Source organism: Drosophila sulfurigaster, chromosome 2R (assembly GCF_023558435.1).
Source record: "Drosophila sulfurigaster albostrigata strain 15112-1811.04 chromosome 2R, ASM2355843v2, whole genome shotgun sequence".
NCBI lineage: Eukaryota > Metazoa > Arthropoda > Insecta > Diptera > Drosophilidae > Drosophila > Drosophila sulfurigaster.
The window spans coordinates 30,911,678-30,937,184 of record NC_084882.1 but is presented as its reverse complement, the minus strand read 5'-3'; the positions used below and the strand labels follow the sequence as shown (position 1 = coordinate 30,937,184).

General features: G+C 42.3%; 5 protein-coding genes across 5 annotated transcripts; all 5 read left to right on the top strand.

Moving 5' to 3' along the window:
• Positions 1 to 3,454: 3,454 nt before the first annotated feature.
• Positions 3,455 to 9,063, top strand: LOC133838574 (uncharacterized). The gene is made up of 7 exons (XM_062269724.1): positions 3,455 to 3,632; positions 3,766 to 3,859; positions 5,697 to 5,979; positions 6,042 to 7,863; positions 7,927 to 8,414; positions 8,483 to 8,624; positions 8,697 to 9,063. Exons 1-7 carry the CDS (start codon positions 3,587 to 3,589, stop codon positions 8,699 to 8,701), a joined length of 2,880 nt encoding a protein of 959 aa, XP_062125708.1. The 5' UTR covers positions 3,455 to 3,586; the 3' UTR covers positions 8,702 to 9,063.
• A 154-nt stretch (positions 9,064 to 9,217) lies between these two features.
• LOC133838577 (proteoglycan 4) lies at positions 9,218 to 11,113 on the top strand. Its single transcript, XM_062269728.1, has 3 exons — positions 9,218 to 9,539; positions 9,598 to 9,686; positions 9,754 to 11,113. Exons 1-3 carry the CDS (start codon positions 9,268 to 9,270, stop codon positions 10,638 to 10,640), a joined length of 1,248 nt encoding a protein of 415 aa, XP_062125712.1. The 5' UTR covers positions 9,218 to 9,267; the 3' UTR covers positions 10,641 to 11,113.
• Positions 11,114 to 11,867: 754 nt separating this feature from the next.
• LOC133838575 (uncharacterized) lies at positions 11,868 to 17,225 on the top strand. The gene is given in 7 exon segments (XM_062269725.1): positions 11,868 to 12,348; positions 13,356 to 13,950; positions 14,453 to 14,562; positions 14,705 to 15,067; positions 15,202 to 15,472; positions 15,475 to 15,617; positions 15,850 to 17,225. Coding segments are annotated over 6 exon segments (1,827 nt in total). The 5' UTR covers positions 11,868 to 12,348; positions 13,356 to 13,370; the 3' UTR covers positions 16,210 to 17,225.
• Positions 17,226 to 17,810: 585 nt separating this feature from the next.
• On the top strand, positions 17,811 to 19,869 carry LOC133838580 (putative uncharacterized protein DDB_G0290989). The gene is given in 2 exon segments (XM_062269731.1): positions 17,811 to 19,258; positions 19,260 to 19,869. Coding segments are annotated over 2 exon segments (1,416 nt in total). The 5' UTR covers positions 17,811 to 17,993; the 3' UTR covers positions 19,411 to 19,869.
• A 2,292-nt stretch (positions 19,870 to 22,161) lies between these two features.
• Positions 22,162 to 25,386, top strand: LOC133838578 (uncharacterized). Its single transcript, XM_062269729.1, has 3 exons — positions 22,162 to 22,301; positions 22,369 to 22,599; positions 22,658 to 25,386. The coding sequence occupies exons 1-3, from the start codon at positions 22,284 to 22,286 to the stop codon at positions 23,432 to 23,434; spliced, it is 1,026 nt and encodes a 341-aa protein (XP_062125713.1). The 5' UTR covers positions 22,162 to 22,283; the 3' UTR covers positions 23,435 to 25,386.
• Positions 25,387 to 25,507: the final 121 nt, after the last annotated feature.

The following is a 25,507-nucleotide window of genomic DNA, read 5'->3' as shown; positions in this document are numbered from 1 at the left end:
ATATTGATTGACGGCTGCGATAGCTGCAGATTTGTATTATTATAGACAAGGGCACAAAGAGTATTATTGCATTTTGAAAGCGAAGGTTCCCAATTGTTTCTAATAAGCTTCAACAGGGTAATAAAAATGTATTTTATAACTTACAGGAAATTGAAGTTTTGTGAATCAAAAGTTCTCAAGTAAAAAACTTTACACGTGGAGTATGCAAAGTAGAATATCAAGTGATAAATCGCTCATCAATTCATCGATTCAAGTTGCAAAGCAAGCTGTGTAGATAAAGCCGGTATAGACAATACCCTGAATTGGGGTCGATGTCCAACGATGATACTTGGAGTTTAGCTTCGATAGATACTTGAACTAGATCTTCCGATCATGCGGAAGAGATGTCTTCGATCACGTTCAAAGCTATTACAATAGTGGCTGTTGTTACTGGGTTGGTTGGTTGGTTGGTTGGTTCCGTTGCTTTATTATCATTAAAGTAACCATTTGACTCACAGATCTATGGCATTAATGTTGTTGTTGCGATTGAATTTATTATCTCATGTTTTGTTTTCTACCGTTCGTATAACCGCTAAATCGACTTCAGCTCTTGGCTGCTGCTGCTGCTGATGTTGCTGCTGTTGGTGGCGCTTTGGGGCTGGCTTAACCGATAAGGTCAAGTTCATTTCCGCATCGGACTGATCTTGGTCAATGGGCAATAGACGAAAAGAATGATCGTTAATGACTGCTATTTGGCACTCTATGTTGTGCTGTGGTGTTTTGTGTTGTGTGTTGCAGCTTTCGGACAGTTATCACACGTCAAGGAAGTTGCACAAGTTTTACGACAAGACACAAACGAGGGGCAATAAAACAATTTACCATTAGATGTGACGCACTCTTTAAGTTTCGCTGCCACAACTAAAGTAGTTGCAACCACTCGTAATTACGCACGTAATTAGGGTTACAACCAGACAATCTCTCGCTGCCCGTCGCCAACTATGGAGAGTACTACTATATACACTCTAAGTTCGTATCTATGTCACGCCATAAGTCATCCAAAAAGCTGTCCCCCCCTATCCAAAGTAGTAATATTTGGCAATGAACGTGCTCTCACCGTGTGAACAACGTTGGAGATGGTTCCCTCAACAATTCCTATGCGTTTTTAATTTGTGTACAAATGAAAAATTAATTTTCGTTACAACTGAACTTGAATTAAATCTGAACTTGAATGTGTGGGCGCATTTTCGAGGCGGGCCGAGTTGAGTTGTGCTTAAGTCAAGTTCTTAAAGTCGGCCATACGCGACGCGTCGCGTCATTGTCAGTGGTCAAGTGCATTCTTAATTTCGTAGCACTGTAATTAAATCTGGCAAGCAACAGCAGCCGACCACCTTGGCCATACCTCATGACGTTGACTTGTTTCAAGTTTCCTTCGGCGGCTTGACACAGTTTATAGCCATATTGGTTAGATCGGTGGCTGCTGCATTTGGCATTTTGGTTGCAAGCTCCACCACCAACAACCGAGCAGCCACTAGCTGGCCTCGACTTTCAACTAGTCGCAATGCAGCCACAGCTGCAAGTGCCTCAAACATTCTTGATTGCGTGGAGTTCGCACATGAAATTTAGTTGTTCATTTATATGTTTACAATTCGAAAATTGCACACCGATATACATCGCATTAAGCATATATCTGTTTTTTAACTGTGCGAAAAAAATGAAGTAATTCCAATGGGAAATTCTCAAGATTCCCTTTTATCAAAGCTATTCATAAAAAATCTAGTTGCACTATGACGACATTGAATTGAAACGTCAACATCATAAATCAATTATGTATTTGAAAACTTCGTTGACGATAATTACAATTGAATCTTAATGCAAAATTGATTTCTGCTGGGGCAATATTAAGTGTTTGACTAAGCATTTGTGAGAGTTAAACACTTTAGCCCGAGTTCAAGAACATGCAATGATGGTTATTGCCATAGTTTATTCAGCCATTTAATAGCGATAAAAACAGAACTCGCATTAAGTAAATGACTAAATGCTTGAGTTGATAGGAATTTAAATATAAAATGAAAATCGAAAAGCATTAGCCCGGCGATATTAATAAAACTGCCGATAATTTCAGTAATAACAATTTTTACACCCAAATTCGCAAACAAAGTGGTTCAGCGAACTATAATTAAATCTTAGTTTCAAAAAAATATCGAAAAGTGCGATATAGACCATTTAGGTAATAACAAACCTGACGAAATTTAAGTGCGCATAGAATTCGAAAATTGCACTTCGATAAACAATTTTCAAAACTGTCTTTAATCGAAAAATTGTCAAACCAATATTTCAAAGCTTTATTGGTAATTGTAACTAAATCGTAGTGCAAAATTGACTTATGCTGTGGCAATATTAACCCAAGCACTTGTGAGAGTTAAACACTTTGGCTCGAGTAGCCAAAGTTTAGTAAGTTTAGTTAAATAAAAAACATAAACAAAACTCGCTTTAAGTGAATGACCTAATGTCTGACTTGATAGTTATTTTTAATTTAAGTATATTGTACAATGAACATACATATATTTGTCGTTACAATTTCACCACCTGTTAACCTTTCATATTTGCTAAAAGTGCTAATAAAAAGTGCGAGAATAAGAAAATAAAGTGCTTTTACTCGTTAACGACGCCACCTCTACAATCACAAATCAAAAAACATTAGACTGACATCAATTAAATTGCCGATAATTTCAGTTGCGCGTAACAATTTTTAAACCCATATTTGCAATCAAAGTGTTCCATAAGCCTTATGCATCTCGAACTACAATCATATCTTAATTTCTAAAAAAATTTCGAAAAGTGCGATACAGTCCATTTAGGAAATTACAAAATTGATAGTTTCGATTTGAAATTTCTGACGCTTGAACTCGGGACCCCGTAATTATTTTTCAATTAAAGCCACACAATTTTTTGTATCAGAGTGGCAGCTCTAGTCTTCTTATTTCAAATATGTGGCAGCTCTCCATGCGATTGAGCCGGTCTAGTGTTCCATAATATATGTTTCAATTGTTAAATTATAGTTCATATTTTTTATTTCCTTAAATTGTCAGAGAAGTTTTTCAATCTGAAGTGCTTTTAACTTTAATAAATTTCATATAACACACATCACTGATTTAAAAAACAACACAGCAGAGTGGCACAACACCGTTAAATATACTTTTTGGTATTTCTCTATGCAACGAAATTGTGCAACACGGGTGTCATTTAATAAAAGAGGTTTAAACAATATTTTATACGATGAAAGGCATTTGCTAAGTATAATATTTGCAATCATAAATGATTTAAATTAATTGTATAATTTGGCTTAAGGAAACGAACGATGTTTGTTTGAAAACAAAGCGATACTCCTTTAAAATATCGATACATCGATAGTGTAATCGATACTTATCCATCTCTACTGTACAATAACAAAAGCAAAGTAACGCAATTCTATTTTTTTCATTAATCATCAAAAAGTCATTCGGTGCAGTTGCAATTGGGCAGCTGGAGTGTTTAAAAGTGCAAGATTAAGTAAAATTGTAGTAAATTTACTCTAGTATTTGCTATATAATAAAACCAAACAGACAAAATGCGTGACGCGGGCCTTTTGGCCATTTTGGCTGTGTTTGTTTGCGGTAAGTGGCGACGACGACGTCGACGATAGAGTGAATATATTGCGTGTTTGTTTTTCCGTAATGTCAAATACGTATACGTAGAAATTTTTCAATGTACAAAGACAATAATATGCATATAATAATTCTATTTCAGGCGTTTGCGTTTCCTCAACGCCAGTCGCTCAGCAGCCGCTAGTTGGAGGAAGCAAATGCACCTGGGGCCCCTCCTATTGGTGCGAAAATCTCAGGTAAATGTCTTGAATGCATTCACAATTAAACGCTTTGTCATCACATAGTCAAAAAAATATGCTATTCCCTCGATCCCCTTCGATTTTCTCGCCCAATGCAAGCACAATAACAATGCCCACTACGCAGTTATTAACCCGTCGTTGCGTGTGTTGTTCCCGTTGTTTCTGCAGCGGTTCAGTTCATTGTTTTGTGTACCAACAATTGTCGCAGTCGCAAGAAGCAATTCTGATAAGACAATCGGCGACAGCGCAAAAGGCAAAGCAGCGCCTGCGGCAGCAGCGCCGCCATTCTGCTTAGTCCATCGATAACCTTTGTTATGGGTTTTTACAGTTGCTCTAATTCAGTTCTCTTCCCCATCCTCGCTTTGCCTCTTTTTTTCGCACACACCTAATAGTTATGTATGTGTCTGTGTGTCTTGTAATCGTCTAATACAACTACACTTTGCACTCTCTCCGCAATGGCGCTCGCTCTTTATCTCTCCCCTGCTCTCTCTTTCACTTGCTCATGCAGCGCTTTTGTTTTACGTTTCGATTCCGCTTTAAATTAAATTAACAGCTAAGCTCTCGATGGTTACAAATACTTATGCATGACACACTCATCAGTTGAGCAGATTGCAAATGACTAATCGGTTAGGCTCGCCTTCGCCTTAGGCTTTCGATTAAGTCCAGCAGCTCAAATATCTTCTTTACTCAAATGTCCAAGCTAAGCATTCGTCATAATAGATTTGTTTGTCGCTAAGTATCACCATAATCAGCTGACAGTTTGTTATTCGCGTTCTTATCAACAATCTCTCTCTGTGTAATCAAAAACCATTGCAATAGTAATATATACAACTATTTAAACTACTATGACACTTATTTCAAGCAACAAATTGTCGATTATAATAACGTATTAAATTAAAATAATGATTATAAGGTCTACTTTACAAGCATAAATATAAATAGGATAGCTTCTAATCGCATACTTTTACTTTCTTTGTTTATTAATTTGTTTATAGCGGACCTCTTTGTTTGGCTGCCTCAGTAAAATTCTAAAATATTTCGACATTCTCTCACACATACATATGTATGTACTTACTATATATGCAAGTGTTTGTATATTTTATCATTTGCCATTAGCACATTAGTGTTGGGCTCTCTGTTTAAACATTGTGAGTTTCATTTGTCGGATGTTCGAAATGTATGCATCAGCAATATCAGATTATCGAGGGGAACTGGACATAATCCCCTCATATATATGTTGAAGTTGTTGTGCAGCGGGTACATTCAACTGGCTCATGGTATTCATGATATTCATGCGAGGGTTCTCGACACACGCTTTCGGACTCTGATCTCTGCTGACTTGGCTCTTTCATTCAGCGAAAGAATAACAATCTGCCGACTGCAGACTCAGATTGTGAATGCGGGTCATTTGATCCAGTTGTTTTGCTAAACTAAAAATATGAAGCTAATCAATTTTGAAAAATTAAGAATTAGTAATTGCTGTTTGACTATACTTGCCATGAAGAAGGAAAGAATTCTAATTGAAGACCTTCAGGGGAGCCAAAAAATGCCAACTAGAAACATTTCACATTTCAGTATTCATTTGTACATATTTCACATTTCCGTAGTTTATTTTCCATCCTTGATATTCAAGCCGGTTTAACTAGGTTGAATTATACCCATATATCATATAATCAGATTGAACAATTACCTTAATAGATCCGAAACTTTTAATCACCGTCTGCTAGTCAGTAAAGTTTCCCAAGTGTCGCATAGCTTTAAAGCACAATCATTTATTTTATGACCACTTTCTTTGTTCAACTGTCTGAGTGTTAATCTTTTCTTTTTTCGGCAGCAATTCAAAGGACTGCAGAGCGACACGTCATTGCATCCAGACCGTGTGGGAAAAGCGCGTTGTGCCCGTCGATGACGACTCGATTTGCAAGATATGCAAGGATATGGTGACTCAGGCGCGCGATCAACTGCGCAGTAATGAAACCGAAGAGGAAATGAAGGAGGTCTTCGAGGGCTCCTGCAAGCTGATACCCATCAAGCTGGTGCAGAAGGAATGCATCACGTTGGCCGACAACTTCATACCCGAGCTGATTGAGGCGCTGTCCTCACAAATGAATCCCGATGTGAGTAAAACATTATTATGATCATATTGACAACTAATTGAATTTCGTTATGTCAATTATAGCAAGTTTGCTCCGTGGCCGGTTTGTGCAACAGCCGCAAAATCGATGAGCTGATGCAGCTCAGTTATCAGGCTGCTTTGGATGGCTCCCTCAAGGAGGAAGATGTGGATGTTCAGGGTGCTGTTGCCAAGGTGGAGAAGAAGCCTGCTGGCGTTGCACAATTGACCTGCGGCAGTTGCAATCTGCTCTCTCGCAAGATGCAGCAGAAATTCGAAGCCACCGATCGCGACGATATGGTTGAGCAGCTGTTGCATGTGTGCGGCGGCATGTCCAGCTTCTCAGATGCCTGCGCAAACATGGTGTTGACCTATTTCAATGAGATGTACGACGCTGTTAAGCAACACTTGGCTGTCAGTGGTCCTTGCCACATGTCTGGCGTGTGTGTGGCACGTTACCACCAGCATGAGGAAGATATTCAGGAGCCCGAAGCATTGACCACCCTGGATGGTGTTAGCGATGACATTCCCTGTGCATTGTGCGAGCAGCTGGTGAAGCATTTGCGTGATGTGTTGGTGGCCAACACCACGGAGACGGAGTTCAAGCAAGTACTTGAGGGCTTCTGCAAACAATCACGTGGCTTTAAGGACGAGTGCCTCAGCATTGTGGATCAGTATTATCACATCATTTACGACACTTTGGTTAACAATCTGGATGCCAACGGCACTTGCACCATCATTGGCGTTTGCCCCAAGGGCCAGCTTGGTGTAAACCACGACGCTCCAATCATGCCTCTGCTGCCTGTTCTTGCCCCAGCCGACGTTAAGGTGACCATCAAGAAGTTGGGTGCCAACGAGCCCAAGTTCACCCAGCAAGAAATCTTGAATATGCAATTGCCAATTGATCATTTGATGGGAGCTCCCAATCCCAACCAACTGGTGGAGGGCGGTGAAATGTGCACCATTTGCGAGTACTTGTTGCACTTCATTCAGGAGTCGCTGGCCACGCCAGCTACCGACGATGAGATCAAACATACTGTCGAAAACATTTGCACCAAGTTGCCAAAGGGTGTCGCCGGTCAATGCCGCAACTTTGTGGAGATGTATGGCGATGCGGTGATTGCATTGCTCATTCAAGGCTTGAATCCACGCAACGTTTGCCCCATGATGCAGATGTGCCCGAAAAACGTTGAGAATAAGCAAGACATTGAAGTATTCAACCCTGTAACGACTGTGCACAGCGACGAACAGGACAAGCCCACTTGCCCACTCTGTTTGTTTGCTGTGGAGCAGGCTCAGATCAAGATTCGTGACAACAAGTCCAAGGACAACATCAGGAAGGTTCTGGATGGTCTCTGCTCGCATCTGCCTAGCAAACTGCGTGCCGAATGCACGGACTTTGTGGAGACTTACTCCAACGAATTGATTGACATGCTCATCACTGACTTCAAGCCCGAGGAGATTTGTGTGCAACTGAAGCTGTGCCCCAAGACCAAGGACTATTTGGACGAAATGGGCATTGTGTTGATTGGCAGCGATGAGGATGATAAGTCATCCAGCAGTGAGGAAATCACTGGTAACGATATCGATTCAGACGAACTCGTCGAAGTGCGATTTGATAAGGACTTTGGCGTTACACCCAACTGTCTGCTCTGCGAAGAGGTCGTCAAGACTGTGGAGAAGAGATTGGGCAAGCATCCGACCAAGGCTGACGTTAAGGATGCCCTGGAACACACTTGCGACAAGCTGAAGAAGCCAGTGGCCAGCAAATGCCACAAGTTCATTGACAAGTATGGTGATAAGATTGCCGAGCTGTTCTTGAAGGAAATGGATCCCAAATTGATTTGCGCAGAACTGGGCATGTGCGTCTTTAGCGAGCAGGATGATCGTAAGTATATGCCAAATGGACAATTAAAGACACATCAAATTAATTATCTTTTACACATCGCAGTTGAAGTCGATGAGGCCTTGAAGTATGATGTCATTGTGCTGCCCAAGAACAATGAGGGTAAATTGGCGCGTCTGGAAAGCTCAAAGGTCAATGAGCCACCAACTTGTGTGCTTTGCGAGTTTGTTATGACCAAGCTGGAGGCCGATCTGAAAAACAAAACCGAACAGGAAGAGATCAAGAAGGCTCTGCTCTCTGTTTGCGATCACTTGCCAAAGACCGTTCGCAAGCAGTGCGATAGCTTCGTGGAGGGTTATGCTGCGGCTATTATCAGCCTGGCCAGCACAGTGCCTCCCAAGGAAGTGTGCCAAAAACTGCAGCTTTGCTTCAGCGAGGTGGTCAACGATGAGGTCATCGAGTGCGGCGTCTGCCATGGCGCTTCCCAAGTTCTGTTGCCTTACTTCCGTTCGCAGAAGGACCATGATAATGTCAGCTCACAGGACATGGTCTCCATGGCCTGCGAAAACTTGCCCGCCAAGTACTATAACATTGTAAGATACGCTCGCATCTTGAATTTAATATGTGAATCTCATTAATTGGTTTCTATTGTTTTCCTCAGTGCTCGGAAATGATCTCCATTTATGGCATTAGCATGATGCGCTTGTCTGAGCACTCGTATATGGATCAATCGCACATCTGTGCCGAGATTGGCAAATGCTTTGACCATGAGAAGTCCGCTCTGGCCTTTGCCAGAATTTCAGGTGTGTAACTGCAAAGCTGAAAGTAAACAGAATGTATTAATAACTAAACTATTTTAATTTATTCGATTGCAGCTTAAGATGCAGCCGTGATTGAAAGAGTCGCAATTGCATTGTGATGTGTCGCAATTGGCGCCATGGTTTATATATATATATATGATATATCTTTACTTATCTGTTTACATTCTGTAATCCATTGTGACTGTAAATTATCGAAAACCTACTTACTTTTTTCTGCACGTTTCGTTTATTTTCGATTACTTTATGATTCGCTGAATTCTGATGTTGATGGAAATGTGGTAATAGTTTAACTGAGAAAATATTAGAGAATGAAACTGAAAACTTATTGATTTCTGTAAGCGTACGCGAAGTGGGCATCGCAATTAAACCTAAACTGTAATTTTAAAATGAATACAAATACAATAAAAAGACTAAAAACATATATGGACACGCCCTTTTCTATGCAACTACAATTTGTTTTCGTTGAAAAGAAGGAAATGATATATCAAACAATACGTGACTTAATTCAAAACATAAAACGAAGCAGCCTGAGAGAATGCATTCACCAAAATAGAATAAGTCGGCAACTTAAAACAAATAAAATTTAATTGATATCATACATAAGTTCATATTATATTCTCCAATAATGTTTGAGGATTCGCTGCTCATTATCAAATCAGATTATATGCACAAGCGGCGTCCAGTGCTCTTGAAGCTGCTTGCCGCTGGGTTTCAGATTCAAGGTAGTCGCAAGCTGAACTTTTCACCAGAGTTGGCAGCCGAGTTCTATGCCGACTATGTGGATGAGAAGGGTTTCATGCTGGAGGTTATTCTGTTGTCCAAGGGCATCTCGGAGGCATTTATACTGACCAAAGAGAATGGAGTGCAAGATCTGCTCAACACCATGATATGCTACTTGTAAGTTCAACACTCGATCTTCAACTAGTTTCTTGCGGTTAAAATGACTGACCTCTAGTGGCTCAGCTTCGGAGCTCGAGCGTAACATTCATGTAACCAAGCATAGCGAAAGCGTGGCTCGCGAGATCACATTTATTTTCCCAAATTGTAAGTACAGCGATTAACATTGAAAACCTTTTTATGTACATTTATTAAAATTCGTTAAATTTTACAGATATTCACGAGCCTATTCAAATGTTTGATCAAAGTCTTTTCTGCAATCGTCCTATGATAAAACCATTAATTTCGGAGATTTACGACCTCTTGCAGAATGTTGACTGCAGTCCCGAAGATTGGAAACGTCGCATTTCGGACTATTTGGTGCGCAGCAATCCCTCGTTGCCGCAGATCAGCAATCAGTGTCAAGTGGCACCCGACATGGGCATGCAGGAGAAATCCCAACAAACAACGATGACGTACAAAACCATTGGCAAGGAAGCCAAGCCCAAGGAGAAGTCGAAGAGCAGCAGCTCTCTGCTGTCCAGCAGCGAACCGCATTCGTCGGTGCTGTTGACTACATCCACCTGTGTTACTTGCGGTGGCTTCGAACGCACAGAGCCGTGCATATCCGAACTGGATTTGAACAAACGCGTGGAGCCGCAAAGCGATGAACCGATATGCGTGGACGAGGAGATCATATGGAAGGAGATTGTTGTCTATGAGGAGGTGCAGCCCGAAGAGGAGTCGGAGCATAAGAGCGAAGTGGCTATTCCGGATGAGGAGGGCGGACGTGCAGGCGGTGATGATGCCACAGATTCAGAGTGTGATGAAAGACCCACTGCTGCTGCTCCAGCAGCAGTTGTTGAAACGGACTCGGCATCAGAGGAGGCGCCACCTGCAGCGGCCACTCCTGTAGTGTCAGCAGTTGAGTCAACAACAAAAGCAGCGCCAGTGGCGGAGGAAGCTGCTCCAGCAGCAACACCAACTGCAGAAGAGCCCCCTCCAGCTGCTGCAGAAGCAGCTCCAGCTGCTGAAGAGCAACCAGCTCCAGTTGCCAAAGAGCCACCGTCTCCAGTAGCCGAAGAAGAACCCGCTCCGCCTGCCGAAGAACCTGATAAATAGAGATAGTAGATAAACAAAGCGCAACAGTCAGCAGAAGAAGGTGGCGGATTAATTTGGCACCTGTTGCCCTGTTTATGCTTTGCAAAATATTTTTGTTTTCGTTGGCCATCTAAAAAAAATTGCTGGTGTACACAAAAAAACACAAAAAAAGGAAACGAAAGGACGAAGGAAGAACGTCAAACATGCTAAACCAACACACGTAGCGCAAAAAACCTCACTCTAAACTTTTTGTTGCCACTGAGGCAGCTGCAATGCGCATTCGCCATGGCCAGCAGCAAGGTGGCAAGGTGGCACAACCGCAGCATGCACTTTTCACTCACTGGCACAATTCACTCACACTCACCAAGAGGACTGTGGCAGGTGGCAGATGGCAGATGGCAGATGGCAGTGCAACAGGACGAGCACTTTGCATTAGCTGCACTCTTTTTATTTGTTATTTTGCGGTCAATAAAAAAGAAGTGGAAAACAAGCAACGAATGTGCGTGGCAAGTGTGTCAGTTGGGCGCGCAAAGCGTATGTTGCAGGGAAGCAAGCAAATACAATTTCAACTGCAATTTATGTTATGTTATTTGTCACTATTTTTAATGGTTTTTGGCCATCAATTTTTCGTTGCTTTGAAGTAGTTTAGGCAAAGGTGGGACAACTAGCCACCGCAATTAGTTTAGCTAGTGTGTATCGATTGGTTGCAAGTAGGAAACTAAAACGCGCGCATTTCGCGATGTTGCACATCAGCAATCGACACACAACAGACAACGCGCAGCCACAACTAGAACAGCATGCAACACATGGCAGCCACATTTACACAACCCCCACAGGGAGGCACATGAGGTGGAGCAGCAGCAGCAACTCGAGTTGGAGTTGGAGTCGAAGGTGCAACTGAACTTTGACAGCTTCGATGTGTTGTGTAGACTGTGCGCTATACACCTGCGAAGCTGCACATCTTTGATGCTCAAGCTGTTGCTGTAGGGGAATGAAAGTGTTGCAGCTCCATCGCGTGGCAAGTTTAGTGTTTAGTTGTTATCGCTTGGCAGATAAGCAAGGACGATTACCTGCCGTAGCTTCTATGCGAGCTGTGCTGGGATCACGTTGAGCACTTGTACGAATGACGACAGATTTGCACGCGCAACGAGCAACTGCTGAGTAACTATGCCGCCTCCAAGCAAACGGTGCGTGCCACCATTGACTTTGAGGTAAGTACTATGAAGTGCAACACTTGCAACGTCGTCGTCTGCTGCTGCTGCTGTTGGTGATAAGCGGCCTTCGTGACTGCCATTGTCAAAGTTACACTTGCTGCGCCTCGGCTCGTGTTCCAATTCCAAGTCGTTCCACGACTGGCTGGCAAAACAACCCCCCCCACAGAAAAATAAAAGAGAGCACGGAATCTCAGCCCTGGCGCCGCGTTGTATGCAATACTTTCTGCTGCTTCCGCTTTACTCACTCAAGTTCAGTTCAATGTTCAGTATCTGTCTGGCCGTCGTTGTCGCTGCCGCTGTCGTTGTCGTCATCGTTCTTATATCGTTCCTGCTTCTTGTTCAAGAATAACAAATAATTACTCAAATTGTGCTCGTTGCCTTTACCGTTGTCGTTGTCGTCGTCGTTGACTGCGACTGCGACTGAGAGTCGACGCTCCAAAATCAGTTTCGCAATACATACACAAACAAAAGGCGCTGGGCTTTGGCTCGAGGAAGTGAACGACAAAACGACAGCAGTAACTACAACATTTTTGTGCTTAGCAATACTATATATACCAAATAATATATATATACTATATTGTACATATATAAAATAACGAAAAAAAAAAAATACGCAAGCAAAGAGAACTAAATCGACAGCACAAATTCCAACTCAACGCAAAAGTGCGGCGTCCGTTTTTATTGATTTTCAATTGTGGTAAGGCATTTGCATTGCAGAAAGAGAGAGAGAGAAAGAGACTGGGAAACATTGCAAAAGTCCAGAAAAACCTGAAAACTGGCCAAAAAACTAAGCCAATTGAAAATGTCAATATAAAGAGCGCGTTCTATGTGTGTGTGTGTTTGTGTTATGTGAAACACGTCAAAATTCGCGATAGCAAAACGCTTTTGTCAGCCGTTGTAAACATCGAATTATATTTCGGGGCAATTGTTGTGTAAAATTTAGCGAACGCGCTTAAAATAAATTCAGGCAGACACGGAAAAGCCTCAAACCAGTGAAAAACGCCGCCAAAGCGAGCGAAAAGGGAGCACGGCCGGCACAGCTCGGCAAAAAGGGCTTCCTCAACCCAGCCACCCCCAAAAAAACGGAGGCAGAGACAGAGAGGCAAATAAAGGGGCAGCTCTCAGCTCAGAGACAGAGCGATAGCAATAGCGACAGCGACATCGACAGAGCTGCTCGGCTTGCGGTAGCATTGAAAATCCGCCCGCCGTCGAGCCAAAAGCTCAAGTCGCAAATTTTTGCGCAAGGGCAGGCAAAAACGGTTTGAGTGCTTTACGAGTTTACGAGTTTACGTCTTTATTGCGGGGGGTAGGTTTGATGTGTAGTTCGCTGAAATTTCGCAACACTTGCGCGCCTTTTAGGGGTGGCACACAAAACACACACACCGAACCGGAACGGAACGGAATGGAATGAACGGAAAACGAAAACGAAACGAGTGTCGCGCATGTTGAGTGATGTGTAGTGTAGTTGGTGTCTTGTTTCATTGCCGGTTTGTTTTAGTGTTTTTGTGTGCATTGTTCACAGGACGGCACCGTTAACATGGACAAGATGACGGTGGCCCAGAAGAACGCATATCTGGAGGCGCACATGGCCGTGCAACAGCAAATGGCCCAGGCCGCCATACAATTCAAGCAGCAGCAACAGAGCTCTGTGCAACAGCAAAGCTCACCCACAGCCAACAACAACAACAGCCAGCAGAACAACGGCAACATGCAACAACAGCAGCAACAGCAACAACAACAACAGCAGCAACAACAACAGCAGCAGCAACAACAACAGCAGCAACAACAGCAACAACAACAGCAACACTATGCGGCCACCATCAAGGTGCCACAGATCAGTTCCTCCAGTTCGGCGGGTGCTGGCGGTGCAGCCGGAGATAGCACATTCACGGTACCCGACGATGGCATGGGCTTTGAGGGAGGCGTCCGAGTGCTCCAGAGTCTGGGCACCTGGTCGGCGGGGGAGCAACTCACCTATAACATACCCAAACCAAATCTGATACCATTCACCGAGCCATATGTGGAGGGTGGCTCCATGCATCCGGCCAGTCGACTCAAGGCGCTGCAACAGGTGCAACAAGCCTCCTCGGGAGTGCGCAAAACCAATCCCTCAAAGTGTAAGTAAACAATCTTGGCATAATACGGAAATTACTTCTCCTGTGTTTTGAGCGATGTTTTATACATTATATGAAGTCACGTTCCTTACATCCTGGAAAGAAATGGCACAGAAATTTCTATACAAAAAGAAAGTCAGTAGTGTAACAATGTATTTTCCCTCTTCCATTTAAATTAATAGATCATTCATCTACATATATAGTATTCTGTATGGTTATAGTTAAAATTTAAACTACATGAACATGAATGCTAATATATGAAAATGCTTAACTTTTTTAGCTTAGTGGATACGTTATGTACGTATGTCTTAATATTTTATTTCAATTCCTGAAACTTCATGAAAAACGTCTTCATTATAAAGTTATAATCAGAATATTGTAATTATTAAATTATGAAAGAGCGAATTTAAAATGATAATATCGAGTTAACATTGTTAGGGTTAAGTGATAACAAATGTATTCTATTGAATGCAGTTAATAATCTCCTTCCACTTCTTTACCATAGCCACCAACAAGGCGTTCGAGTGCACGGTCTGCGGCAAAGGATTGGCGCGCAAGGATAAGCTGACCATACACATGCGCATTCACACCGGCGAGAAGCCCTATATTTGTGAAGTATAAGCAATCATTGAAATTTATGTGCAGCCAGTCTGCTCGCCCTTAACTTGACACTTGTCACTAACCTCGCAATTTCACTTGGCCTGGCCAACACACTCTTTCTTCGCCCTCTCTCTCTCTCTTTCTTGTACTCTTGCAGGTGTGCAACAAAGCGTTCGCAAGGCGGGATAAACTGGTCATACATATGAATAAGTTCAAGCATGTGACACCCACAAATATAGCGCCGCTGGGCAAGCGACTGAATAACATGGTGAAGAAGAAGGAGCAACCAGATCCGCCGCCGGAGGATAACAAGCAGAGTCTCGAGCTGCAGCTGCAACAGCAGGCTGTGCAGGTGGCCGCCCAGAATATCATCGTGCAGTCGGCGCAGGGGGCGCCAACGGCAATACCGGGCATCATAATACCGCACCATCAGCAACAGTTGTCGTGGACGTGCGAGCTGTGTGGCCGCATGTTCTCGAGCCGGGATGAGTGGTCCATTCATGCCAAGAGTCATCTGGAGGTGAGCAAATGTCGGTTGAGCCATCCGTCCAGCGGGGCCTAAGGCATCCAAAGGCGAAAAACAAAAAGTATTTTTTGGTATTTATGCGGGGCGGCTCTAAACTGGCAAATCTCTCTATCTATCTATCAATGCAGTATTGACAACAGGAACGGTTAGTCGTAGAGTCCACAAAACCAGCAGTCGCCATCGTTAAGAACAACAGTCACAGCAATAACAACAGCAGCAGCAACAACAATAACAACGGCAACAACAACACCAACAGCAACAATAATCGCGGCTATCAAATGGATGCAAACCAAAATCAAATACTCAACAGCAGTCCGCAAATGGAGGCACAACAGCGCAGCCAGAAGATAATCATACAAAATCAGATGATCCTCAATGCCAACCATCAGCAGCAGCAACAGCAACACATGTTGCTGGCGGCAAGAAAGCGGCCAGAAAGCACCACCAACCACAACAGCAGCAACAGCAGCAGCAACAACAGCAACAGACCAGCGCGCCTATGTACAATAATAATAATAACAACGGCACTCTTCAGGGACACGAAGTAACTAACTATTAACAACAACAACAAGCAGAACAACCATAACAACAGTAACAATAACTACAACAACAACACGATAAAAAAAAACACGCAACAGCACACGCCATCAGCATGAAATCTTATGTCACAATCAACCAACAAATTGCAAACTCAGTCTCTATTGTATCTGTCTCTCTGTATCTGTATCTGTTACTATCACTGTATCCCTTCATCCTCTTCCAACTCTTCCGCCCAGGTGTCTGTGCCCGTCTCGCACCTCATTGCCAACTCACCGACAGCAGCCAGCTACATGCAGGCGCAGCTAACTGGCCTGCAACACGCCAGCAACACAACAGCAACAACCGTGAATGTTGGTGTCAGCGATGCCGGCAACATGAATATGCCGATCGTCACCTATAATGGCAATCAGTATTGTGTCATTACACGTGCCCCCGATGCTAACGATGCCATTGCCATGCAGCAGAAGCAGCCGCTGCCGCTGGACTATGGCCAGGCAAACGCTGCAGCCGCTGCGACCACCACCAACATTATCGTTATGTCGCCCATGCTGCCCCCGCAACAACAGCAACAACAGCAGCAGCAGCAGCAACAATAGTAAACAGCAACAGCAACATCATGATTTGCAAATTATGTTCAAAGTACTGACAAAATGAGGCGGAAAATTGCAGTTAGAAATCTCCCCTGGCGGGAAATGCTTTACTGCCAATATCCTCAACGACAGTTAATGGCGATGGCGTTGGCAGAGAAAGGCATTTGGCTGCTGATGGCTGCAGTGAAGTGAAGTAAAGTGAAGTGGAGTAAAAAGTGTGTTCGCTGCCCCCAGGATCCTCAGACATCCGTCTTCAAGAGCTGGCAATCAGCCGCCGCTTGCAAAGCAGCTATAAATACAAATTGTAAATAAAGTTTTTAAAAAACTACAAACAAAAAAAAAAAAAAAAAAAAAAAAATGGAATCAGTATGAAAAAACCAAAAAAGTACGAAAACTCTTAAGTCTATGTTTAGGTGTAAGAGAATTCAATAAATACGAAATGCCAGCCGATGTTAGCAAAGATGAAAAAGATGAAAATGAGATCTTTACGAATAGTTGACGCATGTAATGCTTCAATTCGATTCAAACTCAAACTATTTGCAATACATGAAATGAAAATGAAACCGCATTAACTAATTAGTCTAAGTAATTTTACATATCCATTAACAAATTGATGATGACGCTGAGAACGTTTTCAATTTAATGTCCCCATTTCAAAATGAAAAACAAAAAACAGCCATAAAACTGAGATATAATTTCCCAAAGAAACAAAATTCGTTTTCTCATCTTAAGTTGAAATGGAAATAAGTAAATACGCAAAGCAAAAGCAAAAGAAAAAGAAAAGTAAAAACCAAAATAATATGTATGTGCATGCAACAAAATGAATGTGTTTGTGTTTATATATTTGTATTTGTATAGTACGCGTTTAAATCAATTGTTTATAATTAATTACGCTAAACCGATAAACAATATTTATGTCTTACAAGTGAAACCGAAAATTCAAGTACTTACTTCAATTTATGTAAGTAGTTCAGTAGTGTGTCCATCAATGATACTCACACCCAAAAAAACAAAATACAAAATCCAAAAAAAGAAGTAAAGAAAATAAAATAAAACAAAAGCGAAAGCATACACGCAACTACGGCAAACAATGTGAACAAATGATTGAAAAAATATATATATATTAAATTAACAAATAAAATTTAACAATTTTTGAGTGGCTGCTTCTCTTTATTTACTACAAATTTGAGTTATGCAGGGCAACTACCACTTGTTACGTATACGACGCGTATGTTGACACACAATCACTTCGCTGCCAAATCGGTGTATTAAGAGCACACAATAATTGGCAGCTGTTCTCAGCAATTGCGTTGCCCAAAAAAAAATGCTGAACAAAATTTAAGCCACTTTTTGCAGCTTCGATCGAAGTGGTTTCGCTTAATTGAGAAAAGACAAGACTGCGAGTTTCTGGCGATCTTCAGACATTTGGTCAGCCGAAGCTCACGAAAAACAACTTTTCGTTCAACGAAAATGAAAAATGCGGCAGGTTGACCTTAAACGGAAACTCGTCGTCGCAGTCGACGTCGCTGTCACAGCGAACGTCGCAGCTTCCAATAAATTTATACTTCAAATGTTTTCAAGTTGTGTTTATTTTGTTTTTTGCGCAAGAATTGCAAATTAGTTGAGCTCGCTTCGCCGCCAACTTGAACGCCTACAACGCTTTATGGCGACGACGACGACGACGACGTTGACTGCGACATCGACAGCGACTTCAACCTGAAATCGATTCGGTTTTTGTGTTCTTGTTCAACAGTCGCCGTCGGATATCGCAGTTGATCGGTCACGCCACGATGCTCAATGGAAAGTTCTACACAGGGCTGCCGCCCAAGATGGTGGAGCGTCAAAGCGGCAACGGTATGAATCGCCAGGAGTCGCATTTCTTTTGGCCCGACGACACGCGTGTCGACAGCGCCGTGGAGACGCGTGTCAAGCGTCGCGGCAGCCTCGAAGCTGGCCCAACTCCACTCCAAACACAGCGACAATCCGACAATCCAGATGTGAACACACGTCAAATGTTTCACAAGGAGTTTGCCAAGTCATCGATACAGTTCTACGACAACTTGCAACCGAACAGCGGCAACAATCAAACGCGTTTGCAGCGCTTGCGTCGCGAGGTGACGCCAAAGCTGACGGATGTGGAGCCAGACACACGTCAGTTGTTGCCACATAAGAACGTGGAGCAGGAGGATCCGAGTGCAGCACGACGCAAGCAAGCCTACAGCTCGAAGATACAGTTCTACGATTACGTCAACGTCAACGAAGGCGACGCCATGCCGAACAACAACAGACGTCCCAAAATGGATATGAACAACAAGCGTGAAGTGGAGCTCAACTCGAAGAACAGTCCCAAGCTGCAGGTGAAGCATAATGTGCGGCATCTGAGTGTGGAGCGTGAACAGCAGCTGCCACGCATGGTCACCAAGAAGCCACTGAATGATGGACCAAACTGGGAGCGAGAACAATATGTGGACCAATCGATGAGGCGAGCTCCTGTGATGCTGCCCAAGAAAATACTGAAGCAACAGCGTCAGGAGCAGCAGCCTTGGATTGAGGATTACGAGGAGGACTACATAGACAATGGCATGCGGCAGCTGCGATTGCGCAGTCCGGCGCCGTTGAAGAAGCATGTTACCTACAACGAGGAGGCCGACGAGTATGCCTACTACGATGAGGCAGCCACCGAGGGCCGACAGCTGAGGCAGTCGCTGTCTCAGCCAAATATGCGCACAGGAAGTGGCCGACAACAACAGCAGCAGCAACAGCAGCGCGGTCCATATGTGGAAACTGGTCGCGATACAAAATCATTAAACAACTATAATAAAAAGAGTCATAATAATTATAACAACAACAGCAACAACAACAACAGCGATTACAACAACGAGCTAAGCTTGCGCTCGCCACGGAAAATGTTGCCAAAATTGCCAGAGCTGGAAACATCAGCGACTAGAACAACACAGCGAAGTCGCCGCTTTGATGACACACTGCCAACAACAACAACAACTACAACGGTTGCCCCCCGCAGAGGTGTCAATGCTGGAGCAGCTGCCATCTCCCTCTGACCCACGCAAGCACCTGCGCAGCAGCCTCTGCTTCAACGGCGACGCTTTGGTTGTCGATGTGGGTGCCGCAGCGCCGTCGACGTCGGCAGTGGCGTTGGCGCGTCGCAGCTCTGCTGGGCAACGCGTCAGCGTCGGGCTGCCAGACTGAAGTCGTTATTTGTGCTTTGTTTATTTGTTATTTGATATTTTTCCAAGTGTAACTGTGTGTGTTTGTTGATTGAATGCAACTCAATGCTGAGCTGCTGCTGTCGTGCAAGCTTAATTGAATGCGTCAACCTGCCGCAGCGACTGTGACTGTGACTGCGACGTCAACACCAACATCATCAACATCATCTACAACGACTTCACCCACAATCGCACAGCCAAATCGATGGCATATAAATAATTTAAGCAGCATGCTAATGATCTTGCCTAATATGCCAGGCAAACAAAAAAAAAAAAGATTATGATAATCACACATTGTTGTTTGCCAGCCAAAATGTATTAATTTAGTTTCATAATTGAGCTAAAAAACAAACGAACTAACTTAGAATACACATAACTATCTGTATGCTAAGCATTTATTGTGCACAACTAAACTAATAAATAAAATGTGTATCTGTAAAAATTTACATTTCTTTTTGGTTTTATGGTCGCAGCAATCAAAGAAAAGTAGAGCAAAACTTGAAGCAAATAAATCTTGGAGCAGGTGATTAAATATTTAATGACTTGACATTTTGCATATTTGAAAAATTTGCCTAAACGGTTTATATAAATAGGTTTAAAATTAAATGAATTTTAAAGTTGATTTTTACTTAAAAAAAAATTTACTCCGGAAATGAAAAATACAATTAAGCCTTTACTACATTTTGATAGAGCTGCCCACTTTGTTGATTTTAATTTATTATTATTTACAACTGAAAGTATAAATTATAAATGCTTTTATAAAAAGTATAATTGACAATAGTTGTGAATCAAGTAATACAAAGGTGTGAACAATAATAAGTAGTAATACATTATTTGGAAAGCTGCATAAAAATGTCGCATTAGTCAGACTGTTTTTTTTGCCCACTCAACAAATTAATGTAATAAACAATAAATAAATTTGCAATTTGTAATTATAGTCGAAAGCAAGCGATAATCAATTTGCTAATACAACTTATGGTAAAAGGGAAATAATCAAATCTAATGGCTTGTAATTCAACTTAATGGACATTTGTTTTCATTTATAGTTTAAAACTTAAAAAAGCAACTTAATCGACGCTGAGCTTAAGGCAGTCAGGGAATTCCCCAGGCTATATCTCCCCTTTTATCTTCAACACAGGCTAAACTGTGAAGCCTTTCACCAAAATTTCCATTTCACTAAAATTGCGTTGACTGAACTTGTATTGTTGTTTTATAAATACATTGTTAACGGAACTTCCAAACTCGCTTAGCTCTCAGCTGCGGCCAGATTGTCTTTTGCAGTGATTTTTTCACAAGGAAAACGGAAATTATGACAATCGAGTGTGCTGGCTGCCACAAGATTAGCTGCATGTATAAATTGCCAGCTAACTAACAATTGTCACGCTCTCTGAACTTGAGCTTGAGCTTGACCTTGCTTGCGAAAATTGGGAATGGAAATGGAAATGGGAAAAAGAGGGAAAAATGCACAACACAACAACAAATACGAGTATGGTTAGCAATTAATTGGCACAAATTGAACAATTATGCATGCATATATGCGGGCATTAGTCGTCAATCAAAGTGATCATTAAATCGCAGATATTTAATTAGGGGACGGCGTTTAATTGCAGCCAAGTTGGGAGATACCAGAGCGAGATAGTCTGATCATAGGTGGCCAAAGAAAAAAATTACATACAGGATAAGCGGCTGCAAACGGAAAACACATTGATCAAATAGTGCGTGATAAAATGTTATGTAATTGTTGTTTAAAATACACACACACACACACACATAGCAAATGGCCACAACCAATTTCTATTTCCATTTCCACCGCAAAGACAAGAAAAAAACAAGAAAAAATAATGAAAATAACATCAACGACAACTTTTCCGCATTGCAACTGACATCGACGCTGACTCCAACTTCGATTCGCTGGCTTGGAATCTGAGCGTGATTGTGAACCGCATCCTGGCCATAGAAAGTAGTCCAAGCGTGCGCACCAAAAGGCTAAGACATGTGCCAAGCTGGAAGTCGCCGGCATTTCCTGGCTTCCAAACTGAACCTGAACTTCAGGCCAGCCAACTAACTGCCAACTATCAACTGTTGACTGGTTGGCCACCAAAAAAAGTGCAAGTGGATGCCATCAACTTTTATTGGGTAACAGCCACAGCAACATCTTCAGCGAAAGAAAAAAGTGAGAAACGAGTTGCCAGCTTAGTAGCTGTAAACTGCTTAAAGAGATCTAACAGTTAGATACAGACATAAAGCCATCACAGACTCCCTCTCTCAATGTGAGTTTTTGTTGGCGGCCACAGCTAATCGTCTTTCCACCTCCGCCAACAAAGTTGCCAGTTGGCAAGCAAACTAACAAATGGTAATGGTTATTTGCAATTACAGCCATAAACAACATTTTATTTATACCGCGTGCTCCATTTCCTATACCATGGATATGCAAATGATGCGGCTTCAAGTGCTCCAACTGTTGTTGCTTTTGGGGCCTCTGTTTCCTCCAACAACAACTAACGCAGAGTGGCAAGCAGCCAGCAAAGTAGCCAAGTCTATGCGTTAAACTTGTAATGTGAGTGCACCTCAACACTTGCCAGATTTCAATCGCTGCTCTTGTGCTCTTCGTTCAGTAGTCAGTCGTCTTTGGCAGAGTTGCAAAACATGTTGCGCCAGCAGCGTCGACGTCTTTGGCCACCAAGAGAAGGAAGGAAGTTGGCATAAAACTGTTGCGTCTATTGCTCAAACTTTCAGTTTCTTTCGAGCCACACACACAGAAAGTTCATAACGGATTCGGTAATAACGCGAGTGACTGCAAGTGATTGCGAGTGAAGTTCACAAATTAAATAAAGCCCCTAAAACTCTATACACAAAATGCGGTGCTGTTTGAATGTAAGCGTTCAATCGCATATCGAATATTGAGTGGTATTCTCTAAAATTGTTCTCAATTCAATTGCAGCTCTTGGCGGCTGCTTTGCTGCTCAGTTCGGTCACGTCGGGTTTGAGGCCACCCAGATCTTATTATCGTCGCAATTTCTACAGTTCGGTTGGTCCACCTGGCCCGGTACGCTTAACGCCACCAGCTAGTGGACTGCCGAGCTATGGCAGCGATCTGCTAACCAATGAAAGCAACCGACGCGATGTGACAAAGAAGTACCCCAAGAAGACACACTATAGACCCTACTCAGCAGTCAGTTGTAGAAGTAATAAGCTAGCCAAAATATATCACAAATCTTTGACATTTTTAGGAGGACGATGACTTTTCCAGCGAACGCTACTCGGGAGAGTATACGGGTGACGCACATCAGGACAGCCGTGAGTACACAATTGGCACCCAGATACGTGTCCAGCATCCCATCACGGTGCCCAAGAAGGCCAGCTCTAGCTCCACATACTCCAAGCCGCATAAGTATCCTTCACCTACTCCTTACAAGAGCAGCGGTCGTCCAATCTATGATGACTCTGGCGAAGATCATGCTCTTGAGCCGCCAAAGTCGAAAGGTTCGAAGTGGACACCAGCATCGTACGAATCGGAGGCAGATCCATTCCATTTGGTACCGCCACCTAAGGCAACGGCTGCATCCAGCCACGCTTACAGAGTGTTTGAGCCCGATCACGAGGAGTACGATGTGCCCACGCGCCCCAAGAGTCACGATCGTTATAAGAGCGTTGCATCCAAAAAACAGATCGAAGCTTTTCTGGAAGATCAGCAAGAACTGCTGGACGAAGCCATCAAACTGCAGTTGATCAACAATCCCAAACTACAAAAGTATTTGAAGCACGATTCGCATGAGGTGCGACCCGATCTAGACATTGAAGACTTTGAGACATTTCCGCCAGTCTTTGCGGGTGGTCCTGGGCCACAGCACAACAGCTTTATTGTCGATCATCCGCCACCGTCAGCAATTAACGGCAGATCGCGCAGACGCCCGCCAGGCATTAAGCCGAAGCGTTCCCCAAAGTCCAAGCGCATTATTAAGCCGAAACGAAAGTACAGATCAACAGCACTGGTCATTAATGTGTGAGCATTTGTGGTGCATTTAAGTGTTAGTTTGCTAATGCTTAATTATTTAACTAACTATTTTAGTTTATGTATTTTAAATTGTATAGACTTTTTTTATGTTAATATTGTAAATAAAATGAACCCCTTATTCTATATTTTTCAGTTAGTTTTCAGGGAATATTGAGAAAACAAATTTCGTATACATATTTTGTTAGATTTAAATTTGAAGTTAATAGTTGTTGTCTCCGCTAGTTTTCAATCTGGCAGCACTAATTTGCTAGCGCCATCTATTGCCCAGCTGCTCAGCAACTCAGTAGTGCTCACTGTGACAGTAGCTAGTCAACAACAGATGGCGCTAATTATACAAAGCAAGTCAATTAAGTCCATGGACATAGAATACGTTATTAAACTTGGAATTCATTTGTATGCTGAGATATGGAAGATATGTATATAGCAAAAGTAAAACAGATTTTCCGTCCCTCAAATGTGCATATTTAATAAAATATACAGAGAAAAGAAAATTAAGCTGATTAACTTGTAAAATCTAAATTGGAAATAACTCTATGGACTTATATTGTATTTATAAGTATGTTTACAATTTCTGCGCCTTGAACTTAGGCAACGTTTATTGTGTTGTCGCACCCTTGAAAATTGACTCAAGAAGCTATCCGGCGAACGTAATAAATGTTAAGTGGATTCATCCCTTTTCCTTTCATTGAAAAATCCACTTTGTATAATCTACTTGTTTTTAATTTCAGCACAAAGTTATTTCTATTCCATAATCTTCTCAGTTTATTGCCTCTAATCTCAATCTTCTAACTTGATTGTATTTTTTTCCACTTTAGATTCGGTATAAAAATATCGGCATACATTTAATTTTATTTAATTCAAAGTCAATGTTGTCGTACAGAATGTATTTATAGATCTGGGTATACGAATGAACTTTTATGAGCATGACACCTGTTTGAATGGGCGGCACTCAATCACAGACAATCCCAAATGTGGTCACAACAAATTCTTAGCTTTTACCTCTTTCGCAAATTGTGATCGAAAATCCGCAATTGAGCAAGCCAAACGATTGCCAATAACAACAACTCAACTGGGTGTAAAAAACAAAAGCGAAAAAGCAAGAAAAAAATGATTTTCTTAATTGACTGAACAATTTCAACAGCAACACGAGTCGAAACACGAGTCCATCGAGCTGGAGCCGGAGGCTGACCTTGAAAGCAGCAAAACGAATACAAAGCCGAACCCCATAAGAATGTGCGCAAGAGAAGTGGAAAGTAAGCGTTAAAGTCGACTTAAACTTGGCTCAACTCAACAACACCTGTTTGACGTAGGAGGGGAAAACAGTGGGGTGCGGAAAGAGGAGGGAAAGAGGGCAACCCAGCTGGGGTAGCGAGTTGCAATTCGACATGGCAAATCGATGGGGCAGATAATTGAGCAAACACGCAGAGAACTCAAAATATTAGCGCATAATTAATGGAACAGCAAAGTTACAATCAAACAATTGAAGCGTGACAAATCCGAAATTGAACATGGATTATTGCAGAATGAATACATTGAGTATTCGCGATCGCAATGTGAATAGCGTTCCGGTTCAGCCCACACGCCAGACAGCAAATTTGGTTCGGTTCTTTGGCACTCAAGTTGTGGGTGTTTGATTTAGGGAGATACTTACTGGATTTCATTTTCATTTTCAATTGGAATTCAGTTAGTCTTTAAAACAATTGCCGCAAACCAGTTTCGTATCTTTCCTTGTTTGTTACATAGAATTGAACTGGATCCCCTACAACCCGAAAACTTGTTTGAGTGTTTTTTCTTATTCAACACTTAAGCAGATTGAAAGTTGGTTGTGCAATATGCATTGGGGGCGTTTCCCGGGCAAGGTGTTTAGACAAATCTGTTCAAAATTAAATTATTCGCCAAACACACCCAAACTTGTTTTGTTGCAACCAAGAAGAAGGAGAAGCAGCGAGGCGAAAAATAAAGTGAAAGAAAGATAATAATTTGATGTTGTTTTTGTTGTTGGGGATACGTCTGAATATTTTCGTATATTCGCTTAAAAGTCTATACAAAAAATTGTGCATATACA